We start from the raw sequence: 24,609 nt of genomic DNA, 5'->3' as shown, positions 1-24,609 counted from the left end.
AACAGCAAAGGAAATTCCACTCAAAATAATTATAACAAAATATTGGAAATTAACCTACCCCCACACTCAGGGCTTATAAGACTATAACTACAAAACAACAGAAATAATGGAAGACAAATAATCAAAGAGAGATTTCGTTGTTCAGACCAATATAATTTTAAAAAATGACATCACTACTGAAATTAATTTACAGATTTATGGCCATACCAATCAAATTAATAAGGAATAACTGCAAAGAATTCATTTTTCTATGCTGGCCCTACTAGAAAACTCCAAAGTGGATTTTCTTTGCTAGGTCCTTTTCAGTGATTCATTAGTTAAACCTCTAGGAACCCTACAGGGTTAGAACGGTAGCTGTAAGGGAAGAAAACAAGACTCTTTGGCAGAGACCACAGTCAAAAACAAATATCCTGGAGAAGGAGCCAGACTATTAAGTGCACAGTATCCAGCAGATAAAGAGAACAAGATATCCCTCAGCTCTGGCTGGCATTAGCCCCGGAATGAGGCTCCTCCTAAGAATGGACAAGAGAGACAAGGAAGAGACCAAGAGAAACAATCGGGAAGAGTCAGGGTTTGGCAGAAGGCGCTTCTTTCCCTAACCACCCCACCTTTTCCTGCTCCCCTTTCCAGGCCCAACCTTCACCATGGATTCTGGGGAGAAGATCAAAGCCAAAATCAAAAGGAACTTGACTGTGACGGGTCCTCAGGCTCCCTCCATCAAGGAGCTGATGAGATGGTACTGCTTGAACACCAACACCCACGGCTGCCGGCGGATTGTGGTGTCCCGGGGCCGTCTGCGCAGGCTTATTTGGATCATATTCACACTGGTGGCGGTGGGGCTCATTTTGTGGCAGTGCGCCCTGCTCGTCCTCTCCTTTTATACCGTCTCTGTCTCCGTCAAGGTCCGTTTCCAGAAGCTCGATTTCCCGGCTGTCACCATCTGCAACATCAACCCTTACAAGTAAGAGACTGGGATATGAGGATCAGGGAAGGGGGTCTTTGATGTGACAAAAACCAGCCATTCCACTCAAGACCTTGGGATCTCCTTACAGTAGAATCTGCTATGGTTACTGTGATAAAATAGTTCATATAGGTTCATAGAGTGAAATTTCCTGATCTTTTTCTTTGGGGTGAGGAGGGGAACATATAAATGGATATTGTTTTATACACTATATATTATTATACTAATATATATTATATATACTGTATATTATAATGTGCTGTACAGAAAGGGAGAGAGAGTATGAAATAAGCATGTTTTAAAAAGTTCTTACTCCAAGCATGGAAAATGAAGTGAGTTACTTAATTTTAATTAAGAACTGTAGTTTAGAATTCTTAACCTGGGTTCCATGGACTCCTTAGGGGTGGATAAGTTTTAGGCAGTCTCTGAACTTGGATGGCAGACAAAATTACATATTTCTTTTTTACTAGCCTCTAACTGTAATCTAATATTTCCTTCAATTATGAATACTAATAAGCTTTACCATAACACAAAAACGTTAAAGAAACACTGCTCATTGTTTTTCTTTTTCTAGAGGAAATTGGGGTTAAATGACTTGCCCCCAGAGTCACACAGCTAGTAAGTGTCTGAGTCCAAATTGAACTCAGGTCCTCCTGACTCCAGGGCCAGTGTTCTATCCACTGCACCACCTAGCTGCCCCATATTTATTGTTTTCCAACAGCACTCTTCTTACTCTTGTATGAAGGAGGACCTATAGTAGTTAATGAGATAGGGGTCTGACTGCCTATTGCCGCTTTCCCAAATTAGGGATGATTGCAGTTAATACCATACAATTGGAATGGATGGACCAATGTGGAAACATCTAAAAAACAGAAATGTCGGATTACGTGATCTTACCAATTAACAAATATTTATTAAGTGCCCTACAAGGAGGATTATAAGACAGGCCTTACCATCTAGGAGCTGACAATGTAATTAAGGAGACAAGAAACACACATATAAAAAGAGAATTTCATCTCCTTGGGCCTCTGTTTCTTCATTTGTAAAATCAAGGGACTAGGCCCTATGTCTTTTAAGGACCCTTATAACTCTAGATCTGTGATCCTATGAATTGCAACTACAAAAAAAAGATACTATACATGCCAGGTGTAGCCAGCTATAAATAAGAGTTCCTGCCCTCAAGGAGCTTACTGTCTAGTAGGGGATAAAAGAGAAATATAGGTAGGTAGAATACACAGTTGTCCGTTAGTTACTTATACATACATACATACATACATACATATGTTAGTTATACATTACTAACAGGAGAGCTTTTGCTTAAGACAGTGGCATCCCACTGTTAGAGTAAGTCAGAGCTGCCCTTAAGCCATAGCTCGTTAGCCCAAGCTGGCATTTCTCAGACCTCCAGGTCATACCCTCTCTGAACTCAGGTCTTAAGCCTGACATTGACTCAGAGAGTGAAGTGCAACCCTGAAAAAATTGCCCAAATAACCCCATCAGTAATTGAGCAGCTGTAGACATCAGGCCTGGTTGGACCTAGCCCCACTAATTGGGATCCCTGGGCATGAGACAGGGTAGCCCATAGAAAACAAGCCCTAGCAAGGTGACCACTGGGTCACCTTCTAGCTGTCTGCTATAGAATCTTTCAAACTGCCTCATGAGGCAGATAGGAAGCATCTTGAATTTTGTCAGTGTGCAGGGAATAGGGAGGAACCTCCAAAAAGTGACATCTAAGGTCATACAGTGAGTCAATGTCAGAGTGAGTTTCAGATCTCCTGACTCTTAACCTACCCTATGGTACCAAGAAAGTCGAATTCCAATGTAGTTAATGGTACACAGATAGTGTGAGGTAGTGGAAAGAACACCGGACTTAGAAGACTATTTAAACTCTCTGACCTTGAGTTTCCTCCTCTGCCCTGACTACCTCACAAGGTTGGGAAGATCCCATGACATAATGAATGTAAAAGTGCTTTGTAACCACAAGAAGTTAGAAATGTAAGGTATATGCAGCCAGCTATTACTTAACCCACACGGTACAGGGGATGAGTCGTTAGCGCAAATAATCTAAGAAAGCATTTATGTCCCCTTCCTTGCCAGCACCATAACTACCATGCCCAGGGTACCCTCATCATTGCCACATCCTAGCCATTGTCCTGGAGCCCACCGTGTTAGACAAGGGGATGGGCCCCATGACTCAGATAAGAAGTGAGACAATGAACTCTTGGGTCCGGGCCTCAAAGCTGATATCGCCTTGAAGTAATCTGAGTATGATAAATAGGAGTTAATTATCATTTTACAGTTGTCATATCAGATGGAGTCATTCATATCTAGAGAGGAGAAAAGTGAGAAAGGGATTATACAATGTAAGAGGTTTTTATATGTTATAAGGGCCTCGTGATCATGCTATGTGAGATTCAGTTAAAGGAACTAAGGATGGTTAGCAAAGATAAGGCTAAAGTTCATAGGATCCTAGATCTAAAGCAGGAAGTGACCTCCAAGGGCATCAAGTTAAACCCCTTCATTTTATAGATGATGAAATGAAGGCCCAAGGAGGTTATATGACCTCCTGAGGTAGTAAGGACCAGAAGTGGGATTTGAACCCATCTCCTATGACTCCAGGACCATTGCTCACATGACAGCTAGCTTCAAGTATTCTCAAGTCTCTCATGAAAGAGGGATTAAACTTGTTCTCCCCAGCCCCAGAGGACTAAATTAGGAGCAAATCAACAATCCTGACCTGATGTTGAGAAAAACTTCCTCACAATTAGAGCTATCCAAAAGTGGAATGAGTTGCCTTAGAAGGTAACGGGTTCTCCCTCCCTAGAGGCCCGTAGGTCAAGGCTGGATGACCACTTGTTGGGAGTCTAGTAGGGGGATTTTTGTTCAGGTATGGGCCTGGGGTCTTCTCTGATCTCTGAGGTTTTATGATTCTGTCTCTTCTCTCTCTCTCCCGTCCCCTACCTCCAGTTGCCTGCAATGCAAGTAATCATTGGCAGCAAGCACAGAATAAAAAATTTATTGCCTGTGTTTTTCCTAGAGGGGAGAGGTATGGGAGGGTGTCACGAAATCAGGTGCTGGCAAAGTTTGGTACTTTTTTCATGGCAGCATGAGAAAAGCACATTATGCTTTGCCTGGAGTTGGTCTGCTAGGGAGGGGCTCTGTTCTCTCTCTGCATTTCATTACTCATGTTTACGTCCTGACAGGTACAGTGTTGTGAAAGATCTTCTGGCTGGCTTGGATCAAGAGACCAAAAATGCCTTGAAGAATTTATATGGACTTTCCAACATCAAATCCCGGAAGCGGCGTGAGGCTGATGTCCCCCAATCGACTGAGGGAGACAGCCATTCAAAATTCTTGAACATCCTGCCTCTTATGGTCTTTGAGTCAGATGATACGACCACGGAAGCTACCGACCTCCTGACAGGAAGAAAACGGAAAGTCAGTGGCACCATCATCCAGAAGGCCTCAGATGTTATGCATGTGCAGGAGACCAAGAAAACTGTGGGCTTCCAGATGGTGAGAGCCATTCTATGGATTCTCCTTGATGTGTGAATGTGTGTGTGTGTGTGTGTGTGTGTGCATGCACATGCATGTGCTTATAACATGTCAGTCCAAATGTAGGCGATAATTGAACATAAATAGACTGCAACCTTAAAATGAGATGTCTTTGAAATGAAAAACTCAGTTCAATTCTACCAGCATTTTGTAAGCTCCTACAATGTTTCAGGTATGGTGCTAGATGCTAGGTATACAAAGACAAAAAGGAAAATAGCACCCTGCCCTCAAGGGGCTTACATGTCTGTTAGTAGAAAATAACATGTGCACAATTAAATAAATACAAATCTTTATAAAATAAGTTATTGTATTGGAGGAGCAAGGGGAATTGTTAACAACTGGGGGATAAGGAAAGTAGTTATGTAAGAGAGTGCATGGAAGATAAGCCCGGAATGGAACTAGAGATGCCAGGAGGCAGAAATGTACATATCTATCGCTGTGCACTCCCTCCTCACTTTTGTCTCATAGAATCCCTCTCTTCTTTAAAGACACAGCTCAAAACACCTTCTTCTACATGAAGTCTTTCCTGATTTCTCATCTGTTAGTACCTTTCTGCCTTTAACGACTTTGTGCTTATTGGTATTTATTCTGTATATGTTGATATATGTACTTATCTTCTCCAATAGAATATAAATTCTCTTAGAGTAGGGATTGGCTTATTCTTTGTATTAGTATCCTAAGTGCCTAGCATAATGAATGCCTGGCACATAGTAGGCCCTTAATAAATGCTTGTTGATTGATTACTATATCTAGATTTAGATAAAGATACCTATCTACATATGTAGGTCTAGATGTATGTGCACTAAAAAATAACCCTCATTTTTAGGTTACACTCAAGTTTTATAAAAGTCAGATATTGGGTGTGGCTTATATTCAGATCTGTACAGTGTAAGCAGAAGTGTGTTATTTCTGCCGCCATACAATGCTTCACTTTTGCCATCCAGATCTATTCTGCCTGCCTGGGTCTATTCTTGGAATTTTCAACATTAGGAAGGCTGCCAATAACAGTAATCACTCTTGTCCAAGTCCTTTGCCAAAAAAAAAAAAAAAAGAATCTTGTCCATACATGTTCCCTGCTCTCCCTGTCGCCTAGGTCTAGAATGACAATTCCTTAGCACAAAGACAATCCCTTCCCACCCTATCTAACTCCAAGGCACCATCATTCATGAGGCTACTAACATAATGACACCTGAGTTCTAGCCAAGGTGGTTGAGGAAAGTGAGATAAAATTCTTTGTATGGCCTGGGCATTCCCATTCGGGTAGTGGGCAGCCTTCTCCCAGCTACCCATTGCTAGCAGGGGCTGACAGATACCATCTCATCTCATTCACAGTGTGAAAAAAATGGCACCAGTAACGATTGTGCAACATATACCTTCAACTCTGGGGTCAACGCCATTCGGGAATGGTACAAGCTGCACTATATGAATATCATGGCACAAGTGCCCCTGGAGAAGAAAATCAACATGAGTTACTCTGCAGAGGAATTGATGGTGACCTGCTTCTTTGATGGGGTTTCTTGTGATCCCAGGTCAGCAAGGGAAATGCCACTGCCCTTACCCCATTTGAAACCTTCAACATTCTCTTGCCACAGAGGGATGTGCTGAGTTGTAGGTTGTAGAAGCTGAGAGTGGACTGTGTGTCTCAACCCTGACTCTCCTTTTTGGAATCCTGTTTCCTCCCTTTACTATACAATTGACACATGGGTGGGAAATTTTAGTGGAGGAGGAGAAAGTGAATGGAGAGAAGCCAAGGCTTGTTTTGATTTCTAACTAATAATATTACTATTACTGCTACTGCTACTACTAGTACTAGTACTCATGATAATCATAATAATAACAATAATAATAGTTGCAGACAGGGTGCCAACCTGCATTGGCAAAGGGAATTTCATCACCCAAGTGCTTCCTTATATCAACAAAATAACAAGTCCAGTCTCTATTCCTATTAACAATAATGATTTTTAAATCTAACCTATGATGTCATTGGAATGAGGAATTCCCAGAGAGGAAACTCCCTCTACCAATGCAGATCAGCAGTAACTTTAGAGGATTACCCAGGGCACTGAACAATTAAGTGATTTTTCTCAGAGTCACACAGGCAGGATATATTAGAGGCAGGACCTAAATCTAGGTCTTACTGACCTCATAGCTAGCTCTATACCCATTACACCATGTTGACTCATAATAATAATAAATAATTGTCCCAAATACACTTTTCGTGAACCTATAAATTACATCCCACTGCTTTTATTCAATTATAAAAAAGCAGTTATTTTACCCATCTATGCCAGTGGTTCTCAACATGTGATCTGGAGACCCCCTTCCTGAGACCCTTTCAGCAGGTCCGTGAGGTCAAAACTGTTTTCATAATTATACTACAATATTTTCATTTCTACTATGGTAGATGTCAATAGATATAACCCATGCAAACAAAAACTCTTTGGAGGAGGTCCTCAATATTTATTAAGAGTATAGAGGGTTACTGAGACCAAAAACATTTGAGAACCACTGACCTATATAATAATCTGTAGGACATTAAATAAAAGAGAATCTCGGTACTGTTTCTATCTGAATTCCATCAAATACGATAAGAACAAGATAGATGACAATAGTAATCACTAAAGGGCACAAAGGCATAGGGACAGAGATATAGCAGAAGTCAAGGGAAAAGTAGCGAGGCAGGTAATGCTGATGGAGGAGGCAGGGGAAGAAATAGATTGTTGATAGCAACTCCCAAGGAGGGATGAGGGGAGAAGGGCAAATGAACTGTATTAGGGCCCCCAACACACCAATGCTCTCCTCCCTGATTCGACTTTATTTAAGAGACAGGAAGAACTCAATGAAAAGTCCCAGATCTGGAACCATCTGACCCAGTTTTATCCCTGTAGGAACTTCCATCGTTTCCATCATCCAATGTATGGGAATTGTTACACCTTCAATGGCGCCACCAATGAGACCATTCTCAGTACTTCCATGGGAGGCAGTGAATATGGTAAGAAAACGGGAGCTGTGGTCACTCAGAAGTGACTTGGTAATACTGGAACAGTGGGAATATGAAGATCCTTAAAGAAATGTCTAGCTTCCTCCCTCTGGCCAAAGACCTGGGATGTCACTGCCTGTTTCCCAGAATATGCTCTGCAGGAACCACTCCTTCCCCCACTTTGCTGTCTGATGCCCCAGGAGGCAGAACTAGAATCCATTAGAAGTCACAAGGAAGGAAATTTAGGCTTGAAATAAGGGAGAAAAACTTCTTAAAGAAGAACCAATAACTTTGCTTACATTATCTTATCTGAGCCTCAGAGCAACCCTGTGAGCTCGGTGCTATTATTTTTTAGCCCCATTTTACAGATGAGGAGACCGAGGCTCAGAAAGAGTCAATGATTTCACTAGAGGCGTAGAACTGAAAGGTGTTAGAAGCAGAATCTGAACCAGGGTCTTCCCAGCCACCGAGTCCAACATGGTCTTCAGCAAGCCAGGTTGCCTCAGACAAGCGATTTCCAAAGTGGAATAGGATGCCTCTGGAGGTCGTAGCGGAGTCTTCCTCACTGGAGAGTTTCAAGCAAAGGCTAAATGACCACTCAGGAGGCAGATTCTAGATCAGATTCTGGTTGGACTAGCTGGCTTCTGAGCTCTCTTCGAAGCCTGTGAACTTGTAATACTGTAATGCATTACCCACCTAGATTCCTTTTGAGATAGCCCCTTTTGAGATAGTAGCAGCTGCTACTTCCATAAGATAGTGTAATTCCTGTATCAGTTTTTGAGTTCCTCTGACCTCTGTTGAAAGTACAATGGACAGAGCCCTGGGTTTGGAGGCAAAAGATGGAATACCAACTCTGCCACTTAACTTCTGTGACTTTAGGGAAGTCATTTCCCTTCCCTGGATCTTAAGTTTCCTCTTCTGAAAAATGTGAGGGGGTGAAAAGGAAGGGGGAAGAAAGGGAATAAGCATTTATATAACTACTATGTGCCAAGAACTGTGCTAAGCGGTTTACAAAAATCGTCTCATTTGATTCTTACAACCTTTTAAGGTAGATGCTATTGTTATCCCCATTTTGAGGATGGTTGAGATAAACAGAGGTTAAGTGACTTGCCCAGGGTCACACAGCTAGTAAATGTTGGAGGCTAAATTTGAACTCAGGTCTTCTGACCCTAGGCCTAACACCCCAATCACTGTGTCACCTAGCTGCCTGCTTGGGAGTAAATGAACTCTAAGGTCCCTTCCAGCTCTAAATTTATGATCCTACAAACTTCTTACCTAGAAAAACCACTCAGGTAAGCTTTTTACAGATGGCTTAGGCAATGGAAATATGCCCTTATTGGCTTGTAATAGTAAAGATGATCCTCTGGGAAGGTCCCACTCTGATGCCTAATCATGGCAAAGGGCTGAGTATAGATTCTGGAGGCCTGTGGCATCAGACCTTATGCTCTGGCAGGTCCTCCCAAGCTGGAAAGGCTTCGAGCATATGCCTGGTGATCAGCCATTTGTTTAAGGAGGCCCATCACAGGTTGCTACAGTCTGCCAAATGATACGGCAGAAAGAACACTGGCTCTGAAGTCTAAGAATCTGGTTCAAATCCCACTTCCAACATTGACCACATTTGAGAAAAACAAGTCAACAAGCTTTTATTAAGCACTTACTATATGCCGGGCACTCTGTGTGTGGTTTTTTTTGGGGGGGGAGGGGGTTAGGCAATGGTTTAAGTGACTTGCCCAGGGTCACACAGCTAGTAAGTGTCAAGTGTCTGAGGCTGGATTTGAACTCAGCTCCTCCTGACTCCAGGGCCAGTGCTCTATCCACTGCAGCACCTAACTGCCCCCAAAGTAGAGTAGGTTTCCTTGGGATGTGATGCATCCCTCCTTCTTTAGGCACTGTGTTAAGCACTGAGGATACAAGCAAAGCAAAAGATAATCCTTGTTTTCAAGGAGCTCACAATCCTATCGGGGAAACAACATGCAAACGACACAAGATATAGACAGGATAAATTGGAGACAACCAAAAGAGAAATAAGGGGAGGTTGGGAAGAGCTTCCTGTAGAAGATGGGATTTTAGCTGGGACTTGAAGGTAGCCAGGGAAGCCAGAAGACAGAGATGAGGGAAAGAGAACATTCCAGGCATGGGGACAAGTAGTGATCTTGGCATAACTCGACCTGTCTGGGTCTCAGAAAATGAATAGGGGTGTACCTGATAACCACTAAAGTCCCTTTCTCTCATCTCCAAATCTATAATCCTATGAACTCTCAGAAATTGTTTAAATGCTAGCTCACAATTATATATCATTATAAGGTTTGCAACTTTACACACATTATCTCACTGGATCCAAAAAAGAACCCTATAAGGTAGTTATGTTTATTATTCTCACCTTATGGATGAGGAAGCTGAGGCTCAGAGGTGCTTAGGAGGCATGAGTTAGAGGATAGGAGACTGGACTTGAAATCAGGAGGACCCGTATTCAAATTCCACCCTGGATACTTAATGACTGTCCATGTGACCATGAACATGTCACATAACCTTTTTGTGCCTCAGTTTCCTCATCTGTAAAATGAAGGAGTTGGACTCAATGATCTGGTGAGATGCAATCCTTACTGACAGAAGGAAGATCAACGTAGTGTTTTAGGTGAATTATAATATTTAATCCTCGCAGCAACCTGTGAGATAAGTGCTATTATCATCCTCATTTTACAGATGAGGAAACTGAGGCTAAGAGAGGTTAAACAATCTGCCCAGGGTCACACAGCTAATTGAATCTCTGAGGCAGAATTCAAACACAGGTGTTTCTAGTTCAAAACCCACGATACAATGATGCCTCCCACTAGGCTGTTACCCATACGGTATCTGTATGGTACGTGATCCTTGAAGTATTTAAGAAGTAATAGTGTTCCTGGCTCCTATAACTGGTATTACCCAGCTAACAATGAAAGTGGATTGGCCCTAATACTCAACCAACTGATAACAAAGAGACTACTGGGCATTTATCTGAGAAGCACCCTTGTAGGGCTGACTCATCCAATAGGTCTGTGACCAGCTTCCATGCCTGCCAACACCTGTTCAAAATAAAACACCTGATATGAAAACTGGAAAAGTGCCATGCTTCATCAAAGGCACAAATATCAACCTGTGATAAGTATGCACGAAGTGAGATTTGCCTGTGTTTAGCAAAGCCTCCATTGGTAGGTGAAGAGGCCCAGTAATGGGCAAAACTGGGATCCAGGTCAGTCAGATGTCTTCCTCCATTGACAGGAAGGACTGTAAGCTTTTATCCAATGAGTATTTATTAAACATGTACCACGTACCTAGGCACTGGGGATACAAAGATTCATATGAAACAGTTCCTGTCCTCAAGAAACTTACATTCTGTTGGAGAGAGAAAAACAATGTGTACCCAGATAAGAAAATTCAATATATAGACAAAGGAATGGTGTCAGGGACACTAACAATTGATAAAAATCAAGAAGGGCTTTAGGAAGGAGCGGGTATTTGAGCTGAGCCTTCAAAGGAGTTAGGGGTTCCCAGAGGTAGAGATAAAAAGAGACAGCATTCCAAGGCATGGGGTTTCAGCCTGTGTCAAGACAGAGATGGGAGATGTAGGGTTGTGTATGGAGAACAATAGATCCAGTTATTCCTTCCACATTGAGACTTTCCCCATCTCAGTTTTGATGTATCTCAGGTTGGCATAAGAAATTAAATGGGAATTTGGGGGGAGTTTTGCAGAAGCAGCAGACAACACAGAAAAAATTTAGAAACTCAGAAATGCATAAAAATATATATGGTATTGTATAATATCAACATATTTTATCTTTTAATACCATAATAATTAAAACTTCTTCTCTGGAGGGCCAAAAAGTTTTATTTGGATTTTCCAGATCATGGAGACACTGTACAATCTGACAAATGATATGTAATGTGAAAGGAATAGAATAGGTCAGTTTGATTGAAACAGTGTTCAAGGTGGGGAGGGAGAGAAGGAAGTGATGTATAATCTAGCCTGGAAAGATAGGTTAGATTTGATTTTCTTTCTTTTTCTTAATAATTATACTTTATTTTAACATTCGTTTTTTAAAAATTTTGAGTTCCCAATTCTCTTCCTTTCTCCAGTCCCTCCCCTATCCATTGAGAAGACAAACAGTATGATGTCAATTATACATCAAAAGTCATGCAAAATATATGTCCATATTAGCCATGTTGCCAAAAAAATTTTAAGTGAAAAAATATGCTTCAATATGTACTCATCATTTCTTTCTCTAGATGTAGATAGCATTTTTTTTTTTAGTACTTTGGAATTGTCTTGGGTCATTGTGTTGATGAGTAGCTAAGTCTTGTACGTTTGATCATGTTACTCTATTGCTGTTACTGTGTACAATGTTCGGATCAGATTTTCAAGAATAAACGGAAGTGCTCTATCCACTGTGCCACCTAGCTGCCCCTTTGCCTGAGTCTTTGAGGGTCTTGAAATAGGCTAGCTTTTCTCACATTTGCTTCTGTCTTCTACTTTACTTTTCTTTTTATTGAGAACTTAATAAATCCCTAGTAAATGAGCATTTTCATATGCATTTTAGAACAGGAAGAGAAGCTTAGGTTTACATGAAGCTGCATCTCTTGCTTTTTAAAAATATAATACAAATTCAACATGTAACTTTCAAAGCTGTCCTGCTTGTCTGTGATTCCTTAGGGATTTCCTTTTGTTCTCTTTTCACTGTGTGAAGGCAACCCTAGCTGTCATACTCCCCCACCCACTTTAAAAAAAAAAAAGCAACTTTGTAATCAAGTCAAACAAATTTCCACATTGGTTTTTGGCCTCTTTTTATGAGTATCCCTATCACAGTGTCTCTATGCATATCTCATGGAGAGTTTCCTTGAAATCTCAGGTCTCTGAACATGCCTTCTTCTTCCCTCCAGGACTGCAGGTCGTCCTTTACGTAGATGAAGAAGAATATAACCCCTTCTTGATATCATCAACTGGGGCTAAGGTCGTTATCCACAGGCAGGATGAATATCCCTTTATTGAAGACATAGGAACAGAAATTGAGACAGCCATGGCCACTTCGATAGGAATGCACCTGGTAAGTGATGACTGTTATGTGCTCCAAGGCATGTCCTAGAATAATAGAAATTACACAGCCTAGGCTGTCAATCCATTTAAGGCAGGGGTTCTCAAAGGAGGGTCCATAGACACACCCTCCTCCAAGGGATCTGTAAACTTAGCAGGAAGAAAAATTAATCCTATTTTTTCCCTCATTTTACAGATAAGGAAGGGAGGATGGCTAAATGATTTTTCTAAAGTCCCACTGGTTATAAGTACCAGAGCTGAAATTCAAACTCAAGCCATCAGACTCCAAATCTTGTGCTTTCTCCACTGGGTCACAGATGGATATCTATACCTGTGATCTTTTTGAACAAAATGGTGAAAGACATGAGGGTATTTGGCCCAGTTTCCTACTGTGGGACTGTGAGTGCAAAATTAGGTTTGAAGATGTAAATTTGGGAATTGTCAGGTAATAGCTTAAAAAACCTTTGGGATATTGAGTGGACAGAGCCAAAGGAAGAACCTGCATGAATTCTTCTTGACCTCTCTGCAGCCTTTGACATTTTTGATTATCTTCTCATTGATAACTCTCTTCACTACAGGGTTTTTGTGACATTGCTCTCTCGGTTCTCCTACCTGTCTGACCACTCCTTCTCTGTCTTCTTTGCTGGATCTTAATCCAGGTCATGCCCACTAACCATGGATTCCCCCAAGACTGTTGTGGGCTGTCTTTTCTCCTCCCTTTATACTATTTCACTCAGTGATCTCAGTTCCTGTGGATTCAGTTGTCAACTCCATGCAATGGATTCCCAATTCTGTGAATCCAGTCCTAACCTCTCTCCTGACTTTCATTCTTACACCCCTTGGAAGTCATCTATCCCAACCCCCTCATTGTACAAATGAGGAAATAGACTGAGAGAAATGACTTGCCAAGGTCACACATGGAGTCTTGCGTCTCCAGCTGCCTAATAGACATCTCAAATTGGATATCCCATAAACATGTTAAATTCAATGTGTCCAAAACTGGGTTCATTAACTTCCCCAAATGACCTTCCCTTCTTCCTATCTTTCCTGTTATTGTCTAGGGTATCACCATCCTTCCAAGTAACCCAGGCTTGAAACCTAGGTATCATCCTTGACTCTTCACTCAATCTCATCCCCTACATCCAATCTATTTTCAAGTCCTTTCAGTTCTGCTTTCACAACATTTCTTGCATATGCTCCTTCCTCTCCTCTGATACTTGGACTATTTAAATAGCCAACTGGTTGGTCTCTCTGCCTCTCCCCTGCCAGTCCATCCTCTACTCAAATGTCAAACTGATCTTCCTAAAGAAAAGTTTGACCATGTCACCACCACCCCCAATTAATAAACTCCAGTGGCTCCCTGCTGACACTTCCAGGATCAAATATAAAATCCTCTTTTGGGTTTTTATTTTATTTTTAATTTTTTTTTGTGAGGCAATTGGGGTTAACTGACTTGCCCAAGGTCACACAGCTAGTACGTGTCAAGTGTTTGGTCTGAGGCCAGATTTGAACTCAGGTCCTCCTGACTTCAGGGCCGGTGCTCTATCCACTGCACCACCTAGCTGCCCCCTCTCTTTTGGGTTTTTAAAGCCCTTCACAACCTTACCCTTTAGTATCTTTCCAAACTTCTTATACCTTATACCCCTCTTCCCCGTCCCAAGTATTCTGTGATCCAGTGATACTGACTTCTTTACTGACTGTCCTCCATTCCTGGAACTCTCTCCTTCCTCATCCGTACCTCCTGACTTACTTCAATTTTCAGCTAGAAGTCTACCTTCTACAAGAAGCCTTTCCCAATCGCCTTTATGCTAGTATTTTTCCTCTGCTGATTATCTTAAGTTTATCCTGTACACAGCTTGTTTGCCCAAAGCTGTTTTCATGTTGTCTGTTTCCCTCTTTAAATTGTGAGCTCCTTGAGAACAGACTGTCGTTTGCCCTTCTTTGTATCTGTTGAGCTTAGCACAGTGCCTGATATATAGTAGATGACTAGTCAATTACCAGAGACTGGGAAAGGAATCAGAGATGAAACAAGACTGACTTTTTAGCTAAGCAACTCTTGGAAAGTCAACTTTCCCTAGATCAGGGGTCCTTGGCCATTTTTGTGTCATGGAGCCCTTTGTGAGTCTGGTGAAGCCTTTGGACCCCTTCTCAAAGTAATACTTTTAAATGCATAAAACAAAATACATAGAATTACAAAGGAAACCAATTATATTGAAGTATAGTTATCAAAATATTTTTTAAGAAACAAGATCATGGACTGTAGGTTAAGAACCTCATAGAAGAAGATAGTATAATAATCATCAAGTTAAATGGCACTAGGTACTGAAATACAGAAATGATAGGCAGGTTGGTAGTCAGGCAGGCTGATTGGCCATTCTGGGAACTTCCCAGAAGCTGTCTGGTCAAGGCAGACATTGCTGTTTTCCTATGAGAGCCCATCAGAAGTGGGGAACCTGTGGCCTTGAGGCCGCATGTAGCCTTCTAGGTTCTTGGGTACAGCCTTTTAACTGAGTCCAAGTTTTACAGAACAAATCCTTGTATTAAGGGGATTTGTTCTATGAAGTTTGGATTCAGTCAAAGGGTCACACTTGAGGACCTAGAGGGCAACATATGGCCTCAAGGCTGCAGGATCCCTACCGGTGGCCCAGGCTGAGCCTCAAGAATAGATCTAATCATGAAATCCAGGATCAGGACCTGACTGGGACTCCGGAGCTGACTGTCTCCCAGTCTAAGAGCCTACTAGGAATCAGCCATTCTCTTAAAGATTCTCTTCTTATGAGCTGCTTGATTCAGCCAAGGTGGTCTTCTCATTCATTCTGCTCATATATTACCTGGTCACTCAGGCTGCCTCTGGGTGCTCTTAATACCCTGGGCCTTTCTTCTTCAACTTGCTTACCTATGGATACCAATGCAGTGATAATACTGGATCCTGGTGTCAGGGTAGGATCCTCCACTTGTTGGCTCCCCCACAAAGTCTATTCTATGACTCACCGGAAGGAACCCCAAGCAAACCCACTTCTGGCATTTATTATCTGTTTGACTTTGAGCAAGTCACTTAATTTCCTTGGGTTCCAGTTTTCTCATCCATAAAATGAAGGGGTTAAACAATTAATATCCCCTGAGATCCCTTCCAGCTATAGGATCTATATAGGATCTATAATCCTATAAGGGTTAGCTGAGTTCAGGGCATTCTGGCTCTTTCTACACATAGAAATAAGGGAATTCTTTCTGCCACCTCAGGGAAACTAAACCTCACAATGGTAGATAAAAGGTACAGTGAATGGAAAGAAGCTACTCCTCCCCTCCCCACTCGGGGTGATTTAAGCCCGTGATGCCAAGGCAGAAGATAACAGTGAAAAAGCATGTAGGCATCTAATTTCAGAAATTCTCTTTAAGCCATCTGAGCCTCATAACCATGTGGGTGGTTGTCTGGGTGATTTCAGCTGCTTGAAAAGGAGGGGCTTCTGGGCCCAAAGAACCATTTTTCCCCCTCCCCAACCATCACCACATGCCTAGTGTGAGCCTCCTACCCAGCCAGGAAACATGACCCAAGCAGCCCTGGAATCATAAGGTCTGATAACTATCTCTTCAAAGTCCAGGGCTATTTTGTTGATCAGATAGTCAAGAAATGAAAAATAATTCGAAATAGATTGCCTAGAACAAGACAGCCTGGCTGCCAGGTTCTCAAAGTCAGACTAATACCTGGGCAGCCCCAACCAGCACACTCTGAATGAAGCTTGACTCAAACTTATCAACCTGATATGTCAGCACAGCTTTTCCGTGAAGCACACAAAGCAGCTGGTTAATGCTCCAGGAATAACCAACAGCTTCAGAGTTGCTTCAACTGGCACAGATGTATCACTACTAGCTAAAAGTGTGGTGATCTTAGACACTGCTGCCTGGAGAAACTTACAATGACTTTCCAAAGCTGGGCTGATGCCCAAGTGCTACATAGGCTGAGTTCAGCCACACAAAATGGTACCCAGAATCAGAAAAGGAGGTTCAAAGGCCATGCTTTTCTAGAGGTGCTACTAACAATAATGCCTGAGAGGCAATAACACTGACCCCTGACCCAAAGATAGGAACCTTAGTCTCGTTCTTTTACAATGGAGACCCTGCTTTCCTAAAACCAAGGAAGCCAAGCCCTCCGTAGCATTTGATGAACTCACTCAAGGAACTTTCTAAGGTCTTGGACTCCTCCCAAAACAGCGGTCTGAGGGAGCAGACCTTAAATGGCCTCTCCTAGCTAAAGATCTCCCTGAACCTCCAGATTCTCCCAGAGAGAAACCTGAAAGAAATCCCAGGGTTCAGTAGGTTCAATGTACTGAAGTCTGAAAAGACCCCTCAATTTATCCACCTCACTTCTAAATGTGACATTTACAGTTATCACAACAGGATTCACTTGCAAGTCCAAGACTCAGGAGGCAGATGACTTCCTTCTGAGTGCTTGACAAATAGGTCACCCTACCAGCAAATTGTCATCTTGTGGTTAGACAAGTTAGTTTGCCATAGGTGTGGTTATTGAAGAGAGATTAGTTCAATTCATTTTGACTTATTCAAACAAACATTTATGTAAGGACTAACTTCAAAGTCTATACTAGCCACTTGGAAGAACAACAAAGATAAACAAAGCATATTCTCTGCCCTTCATAGAGTTTTCAGTTTAATGGAGGGATATGTTAGAAATAGACCTTTGATAGGGTTTTTAAGGTCCAGAGGGTGGTCAGGAAAAAAAATTATTTCTCATTATTCCTATTCCGTTTTCCTCATAGATCATAGATTTAGAGTTGAAAAGGGTCTTAGAAGTCATCTAGTCTATAGACATCACCCCTCCTATTTCACAGATGATGAAACTCAGGCCCAGAGAAAATATGATTTGCCCAAGACCAACATAAAAGATGGGAGCTGAGATAGGAACACAAATCCTCTGACTCCGAATATCGACTTTCCATTGTGTGCCACAAAACCTCCCGTCTCCATTTTGGTTAACCATTTAAGTCATTGCTTCCCTGTGACTAGGGCTAGGGCTGTACTACAGGACATCTCAGTTTGCTTTTTTGGGATTTTAGACAGAGTCCTTCAAGCTGAGCGAGCCATATAGCCAGTGCACGAAGGATGGCAGTGACGTGCCCATCAAGAGTATCTACAATGCCACCTATTCTCTCCAGGTACTAAGCTGAGTGGGCAGGATGAGACTCTCCATCTCCCAAGAAGTGTGAACACCCAACTGGGAGGTGACCTTATGCAGGAGTCAAGGTCACACCCTGGCTGGGGAAATTCCACCGTGTAGTCAGTTGGGTGTGGGGGTGGAAATGGGGGTCAGAGGGTCAGAAACGGTGATAGTAATCCTTGATATTATCTAATCACCAGCAAGACTTTGAGTACATTGCCACTAGCTAATACCAGTTTTTCTCCATGTCATCTGTAACTGGATCTTAATTGTCAAAGATTTTCCTGCAACACTGTGTTAAGAAAGGAAGGTTTCTTTTCCTAGATATGAACCTTGTTGCCTAGGTTTTGACAGATAAGATCCAAGATTCCTCACATATTCAGTGAAAATCTCTTCATAAGGGAAAGGAGGCTGGGAACCACCCTCAGCCAAAGCCACCTCCAAGATGGGGAGGTCCCTGGAGCTGGGGGCACGGAGGAAGGGATGGGAAGGAGTCATCAACCTCTCTTCTTTCAGATGTGTCTTCATTCCTGTTTCCAGAGGCATATGTCGGAAAAGTGCCATTGTGCCCAGTACAGTCAACCCGCACCAGAAAATGTCTCCTACTGCAATTACCAGAAACACCCCAACTGGAGTGAGTTTTCATCAATAACCAGGAACCCCAGGCTAGCCTCTCAAGCTATTGATTCAGAAAATAGAGATGGTGTCCACAGACATAAAACCAGAAACTTTAACCATGTAAATCAGGGGTGGGGGTGAGGAGGAAAGTATGGTGGCAAGACATGTCATTTGAATTTGACTCTGAAGGAGAGCGTCTTGAGAGAAACATCAGGCAGAAATGATAAGCTTTCAGGAAAGGACTTAAATATTAAAGTAGAGAAAGATCCAGCCAACAAGAAGCAAGTTTTCTAGGAACTGGAAGAATGTGAAGTAAGAATCAGAAGGTCTTAGCATTGGAAGGGATCCTAGATCTTAGAGATCTTAGATCTAAAGCTGGAAGTGGCCTTAGAAGTCACTCAGCTCAACTCTCATTTTACAGATAAGAAAACTGAGACCATCTAGTTCAGGAGTCCCTTCCTCAGCAACCCTGCAGAAAGTCATTTGTCCACTCTGCAGTGTGTAAAGACGATTAGGTTGGGAGTCAGGAAGCCTGAGGTCTAGCCCTACATCTGCCACTCCCAAGCTGTGCCCACTCACTTTATTCCTCTGGGCCTCAGTTTCCTGGTCTGCAAAATCAGGGAATTGGACTAGAAGGCCTTTAAACGCTCCTTCCAGCTCAAAAGCTGAGTTTGCTTCCCTATCTATATCTCTCTAAAAAGATGGCAGTGGTAAATAGGAGATGGGATGGAGTGGATGGCTCATCGAAGCAATGGAGGAAGGGAAGGTGTCTTTTCTTGTGTACAAGGTGCATGTCCTCTGTCTGCTCCTCCAGATTTTGACACAGCAGACATCATAGAGAAGCAACAAAGTACAGTGGAAAGAGTACTGGATTTGGACTCAGAGAACCAGGGTACAATTCCAACCCTGTCACTCCCTACTGGGTGACTTTGAACAGGTCACTTCATCATTCTAGGTCTTTCTCATTTATCTTCTCTGTAAAACAAAAGGATTAGATGAGATGATCTCTGAGCTTCCTTCCAACTCTCTAAATCTATAATTCTATATGAGAAGTGGAGGGAAACAGAACTGAAGTAACAGTGAGACAAAAAATGAGCAGACTCAGGGAGTGTTAGGAGCCTTCTGGGGCATCTCGTGGCCTTCATCCCCAGTGTTCTTCCCTACACAGTGTATTGCTACTATAAGCTGCACCAGGCATTTGTCCGAGAAGAACTAGGCTGCCAGGCCATCTGCCGGGAATCTTGCAAGTAAGTGTAGCCACAAGTAGACAAGGGTAGACACCACATTGGGTCTCACTAAACTACAAAACTCACCTTGCTTTCTTTTCTCTGCAGCTTTAAAGAATGGTCTTTGACCACCAGTCTGGCTCAGTGGCCATCTGACATTTCAGAGGTAAGTTTGTTTCCTTCGCTGGGTCCCAATGTGCAAAAACCATAGTTCGCCTCTTGTCCCTTGCAACTAAGTCGTACTTTCCTCCCATGTAATGGGACCAGCCTGGCTGAGCTGGGGCCTCACTGCCCTGGGTAGGCTGCCTGTGAACCAAGGGAGAAAGCCGTGCATATAGGAGAAGCAAAAAGCCTTCCTCTCCCTCCCTCCCTTCCATGAAAAATGCAGCCTTTCTTTAAAAAAAAAAATCTGAACTTAAAACTAAAATTGAAACTTAAAACTAAAAAATTAACATTTCCATATATAGGTAGATATTTGCATATATACATATATGATTGGAACAGAAGAAAGGAATTTTATGCGAAATTGAATCTCTTATGTAGCACTTGCTTTTCTTTTGAGGTATATAATAAAGTCAACTTGTAACTTTCAAAGCTGTCCTACCTATCTGTGACTCCTTCTAGCCTTCCTTCCTTTTGTTCTTTTCTCATTTTCCTTTTTGAAATCCTATTCCTTCCCTTCCCCTCTGCCCCACTCAATTCAAAAGAAAAGAAGCAGAACTCTTGTAGCAAGTATACATAGTGAAGCAAAATCAATTCGCACATTGGTCAGGTCCAAAAATGTATGTCTCATTCAAGAGGCAACCTTTCTGAGTCCTGGCCCAGTCATGGGGAGGTAGGGGTTACAGGAGATTGCCTCCCCACCAGGAAGAGCCAAGCCCTTCCAGGTCGAAGGGAGACATCCCTGAGGATTCATCCTCAGCAGATAAATCTCTCCATACATGCCTGTGCACACGTGTTCTTTCTCTCTCAGAACTGGATGCTGGATGTTCTCACATGGGATCAAGGTCATAAAGAAAACAAAAGGCTAAACAAGTAAGTTTCCCTCCATTCTTAGTCTCCTTTTCTTTCTCCTTTTTACTCCTTTCTCCATTTACTTCTTTCCCTAGTGCCATGGCTTCCACCCTCTTTTTGGAAAATCCGCTTTCTTCCAGGAGGACTTTTAATGACAGATTGTAAGGCTAAGATGCTCATGCCCTGGCCCTAGCAGGATCTTTCCAAGACAGAAGGCTGCTTAGAGGAGCAGGAAGTATCACAGGAGACAAGGAAGAAGCAGCTTCTATTTTTCAAAGGGTGCTCTTGGCCATGATTCTCAGTTTCATTGCTGAGGTCCACAGGAAGTCCAGGGCATCTCCCAGACAAAGTGGGGACTACAGTAAAGGAGGATCTGACTGCCTAACTGTGTCATGTCCTGCTCTTGGCTCACTCCAAGTTGTTTTATGTTTGCTTCCTTTCAGGACGGACTTAGCCAAACTCTTGATTTTCTATAAGGATCTGAACCAGAGGTCCATCATAGAGAGTCCTGCCAACAGTGTAAGTGATGCTTTCCCGGAAATGGGCTCTGCTCCCCAGGGTCAAGGACCAGGGAGATGGAGGTCAGATAGTATGAAGTCATATAGAGTTGCTGATTGAGTTGGGAGGGGAGACTCTTGTGTCGTGTTTGGGGTAAGGGTGGGAGTGGGGGTGGGGTCAGTTAACAATGAGGATGACATAATCCCATGGGGAGGGCACCTGAGGTCTCAACCTCCCATGACCTTTCCACATTAAGATCCCTTAATATTCTGTTTCTTGCTTACTTCCCTCCCAGTGCCAGTCTGCCAGTCAGGGTTTGAAACTTAGGGGCTAAGTGGCATGGCACAAGAGAGAGCCCTCGAGCTAGAATCAGGAAGACCTGAATTCAAATCCTCCCTTTAAAAATTTCCTGGTTGTGTGACCCTGGGGTTAATCACTTAACTTCTCACTGCTTTGGTTTCCTCATCAATAAAATGGGGATAATAATAACAATCCTATCTCCCAGGATTGTTGTGAGGACCAAATGATATAATATTTGTAAAGCACTTTACAAGCCTCAAAGTGCTACATCAATGCTAGCTATTATTATTATTAATAGTAGTTCAGCAAAATAAGTTCCCATTACAAGGATTTCCTTAATTGGGGAGATGTGGGAGGGACAGAAAATAAATGCTTATTAATTGAAGAAGTAAAATCTAAAAATAAAACAAGCTAGAGTAAAGGAGTGGGAGAGGTAAGACATTTCTGACCCCCTACACATACACACATTGATAAGGTCCTGCCCACCTGTTCCTCTCCTTCTCCAGTTGTATAACAGCGAAGTCAGGAGGCCTGCCACCAGGCCTTGGAAAAGAATACTTGAGCCAGCAGGTGCATTCCCATGCCCTCAGTCCCCCTGTGTGTTAGGGAAGCAGGCAACTCTAAGTAGTCAGGGGTTAAAAGAGGGTTATGCTGTATAGCCTTCTGCCAGCACTATTTAGAAGTCTGGCGAATTATTTCTTGACTCTAGAGGGCTAGTTGGGAGCAGGGGCATAGACATAACACACTCCTACTTGTTTGAGGTCAGAGGGACCCCGGATATTCCGGGGCCAAACTGCAGCTCCAAGTTTAGCAGTGAGAAAGCCTCTGAGACGTTTGCCTGTTACTGAGGCCTCAGGCTCTGTGTCAGGACACAGAAATCCCTTTGCCACTACATAGGATGCTCTCTCCCCCATTCATGATTTTTTTTATCCCCCACCTCAGGACCTTCCCCACACTGCCCCCCATACTTGGAACATTCTCCCTCCTCAACTCAGAAGCCCTAGCTGCCTTCCTCTAGGGACCTTACACAATTCCCCCCATTGTTAGACCTCTCATCCCATCGATTTGTATTTGTCTTATATGCCATATGCAACATATATGTTGTATGTGCCTCATTTTGTCTTTGTGTCCCCCATGCCTAGCACATAGGGATTAGGGTAGGGACTGTGTGACCTGTGATGTTATTGGTAGAGAGCTTTGGGATGAAGAAACTCCTACCAGTGCTGGCCAATACCTATGCCTGGAACACTAAGAAGTTAAGTGACTTGCCCAGGGTCACACAACCAGTTAATATCAGAGATGCGACTTGGACTCACATCTTTCTGGCTGTGAGGCCAGCTCTCATCCCCACTAGGCTTCTTCTTGGCGTACAATAGACACTTGATAAATGCTTGTTGAGTGACTGAATGCTGCTCGATATTTTTTCCAGATTGAGATACTGTTGTCCAACTTTGGAGGGCAGCTGGGCCTCTGGATGAGCTGCTCTGTGGTCTGTGTCCTTGAAATCATCGAGGTCTTCTTTGTTGATTCCTTCTCCATCATTGCCCGGCGCTGCTGGCAGAAGACCAAGAAGCGGTGGGCCCAAAGGAAGATCCAACAGGGCCAGTCATCCTCTGGGAACCCTGCAGACCTTACTGGCTGTGACAATCCAACCTGTGTTCTTGATGATGACCTACCTACCTTCAACACTGCTCTGCAGCTGCCTCAGGCCCCAGGAAGCCACGTGCCTGGGACTCCACCACCCAAGTACAACACTCTGCACATTGAAAGGGCCTTTTCTAACCAACTTCAAGACACCGAAGACCCAGAAAAGCCCTGAGTTTGGAGGAGCCCCATCCTTCTGCTAGTACCAAGAAGAAAGGAGGAGCCAGAATGACTGTCTGTGGGCAGCTGGGTCAGCATCTGCCCTGGACACTGCCCTTCCAATTAGAGCCAGACCCTCCCTCCTGCTAGTCTGAGGCTCTAAATCTACCCCTGGAACCTGTATGGCAGACCCTGCACCTGAGAAAAATGCTATCGTCCATTTTTCTGAAATGTTGATTGAGACTTATTTTTGAAATGGTATCAATAGGCCCTGGGCACAGGCAAGGGCTTCCAGCTAAAGGCTGACAGCTACCCAGGTGGAGTTGTCCTTCATCAACCCATTGCTGCTGACAGATGCCTCATTTCTCTCATAGCTGAGGGAATAAGGGAGGATCCAGGACCAGAACTTCCACATCTTTGGGGATTTTTGTAAAGAGGCAAATTTAGCCTTGATTATAGGGGGAAACCTCCACAGTTAGAGCTCCCCTCAAGCAAATGTTGGATGGCCATTTGGGTACATTGAAGAGGGAGTCCTTTTTCAGGTATGGATTGGACTACCTAGGTAGTCATTGAGGCCCATTCCAGCCATGAATATCTGTAAGGCAGGAACCAAGGAAGTGTTCTGTAAGAGCCTGGCAAACAGAGGCAAGGTAACAAAGTCTAAAAACCATTGCACTGACGTGACTGCAGAGATTGAGACAAGCAGGCCAGCCCAGAGGAAGGGCTGAGCCCCACTCACTATCAATCGAGTATCACTAGGGTAAAAAAAAGGCTTTTCTCTCATGGCCAGACTGGCTGTGTGGGATATTGCACCCTGGGAACCTCTATAACATAGAAAGGTGTTCCTGGTCTATGACTGATGCTGCTTTTAAAGTGAATTATTTAAAACTATGTGACCTGGAAAGTCTGTCCAAATGAGAGATCTATTTTTGAATAAACTTGGTGTGTTTGTTTTTTTAATTAATGGACTTGTGAGGGTTTCTTCCTTGATTTGATATTAGGTATATTGGACAGTTATCCTGGATTAGTTGCCAGAACATCTGGGCTCTAGTCTCAGCAGAATTATTTAATTCTCTGAGCCTCACTTTCTTCATCTATAAAGCGCAAATAATAATCTCTGTTCTGCTTCCTTATAAACATTTGATTGTAGTTCTTGTAAGCACCAAATAGACTAGTGGATGACAGGAATCCAAAAGTGAAGATGGCAGCTCATATGGAAAAAACATCAAGAGGCTTTGCACTGTGTTGGCTTCCATTGGTGGGATAGTGGAAAGAGCACTGGATTTGGGGGAAGAGACCCTGGGTTCAATCCAGGCTCTGCCACTCATTACATATGTGGCCATGAACAAGCCATTCACTTCTCTGTGACTCAGTTTTCTTTTCAGTAAAATATAGGATTCAGATTAGATAGTTCCTTCC

At 42.9% G+C, this 24,609-nt stretch overlaps 1 protein-coding gene across 2 annotated transcripts in view; it reads left to right on the top strand.

Moving 5' to 3' along the window:
* Window positions 1-24,154, top strand: part of SCNN1G (sodium channel epithelial 1 gamma subunit) — a 29,668-nt gene extending 5,514 nt beyond the window's left edge. For both annotated transcript variants that reach the window (XM_027839057.1, XM_027839058.1), the window contains exons 2-13: window positions 631-961; window positions 4,165-4,477; window positions 5,849-6,045; window positions 7,405-7,508; window positions 12,411-12,574; window positions 17,631-17,729; window positions 18,248-18,365; window positions 19,518-19,596; window positions 19,684-19,741; window positions 20,549-20,610; window positions 21,033-21,108; window positions 22,817-24,154. In XM_027839057.1, coding sequence (XP_027694858.1) covers window positions 645-961; window positions 4,165-4,477; window positions 5,849-6,045; window positions 7,405-7,508; window positions 12,411-12,574; window positions 17,631-17,729; window positions 18,248-18,365; window positions 19,518-19,596; window positions 19,684-19,741; window positions 20,549-20,610; window positions 21,033-21,108; window positions 22,817-23,206 — 1,977 coding nt within the window. In that variant the 5' untranslated portion in view covers window positions 631-644 and the 3' untranslated portion in view covers window positions 23,207-24,154. The remainder of the gene's footprint in view (window positions 1-630; window positions 962-4,164; window positions 4,478-5,848; window positions 6,046-7,404; window positions 7,509-12,410; window positions 12,575-17,630; window positions 17,730-18,247; window positions 18,366-19,517; window positions 19,597-19,683; window positions 19,742-20,548; window positions 20,611-21,032; window positions 21,109-22,816) is intronic.
* Window positions 24,155-24,609: the final 455 nt, after the last annotated feature.

The sequence above is a fragment of the Vombatus ursinus genome, unplaced genomic scaffold, assembly GCF_900497805.2.
Source record: "Vombatus ursinus unplaced genomic scaffold, bare-nosed wombat genome assembly UNPS02014832.1, whole genome shotgun sequence".
Taxonomy (NCBI): Eukaryota; Metazoa; Chordata; class Mammalia; order Diprotodontia; family Vombatidae; genus Vombatus; species Vombatus ursinus.
Note: the sequence above shows the minus strand (reverse complement) of the source record. Positions and strands in the feature narration are given on the sequence as shown.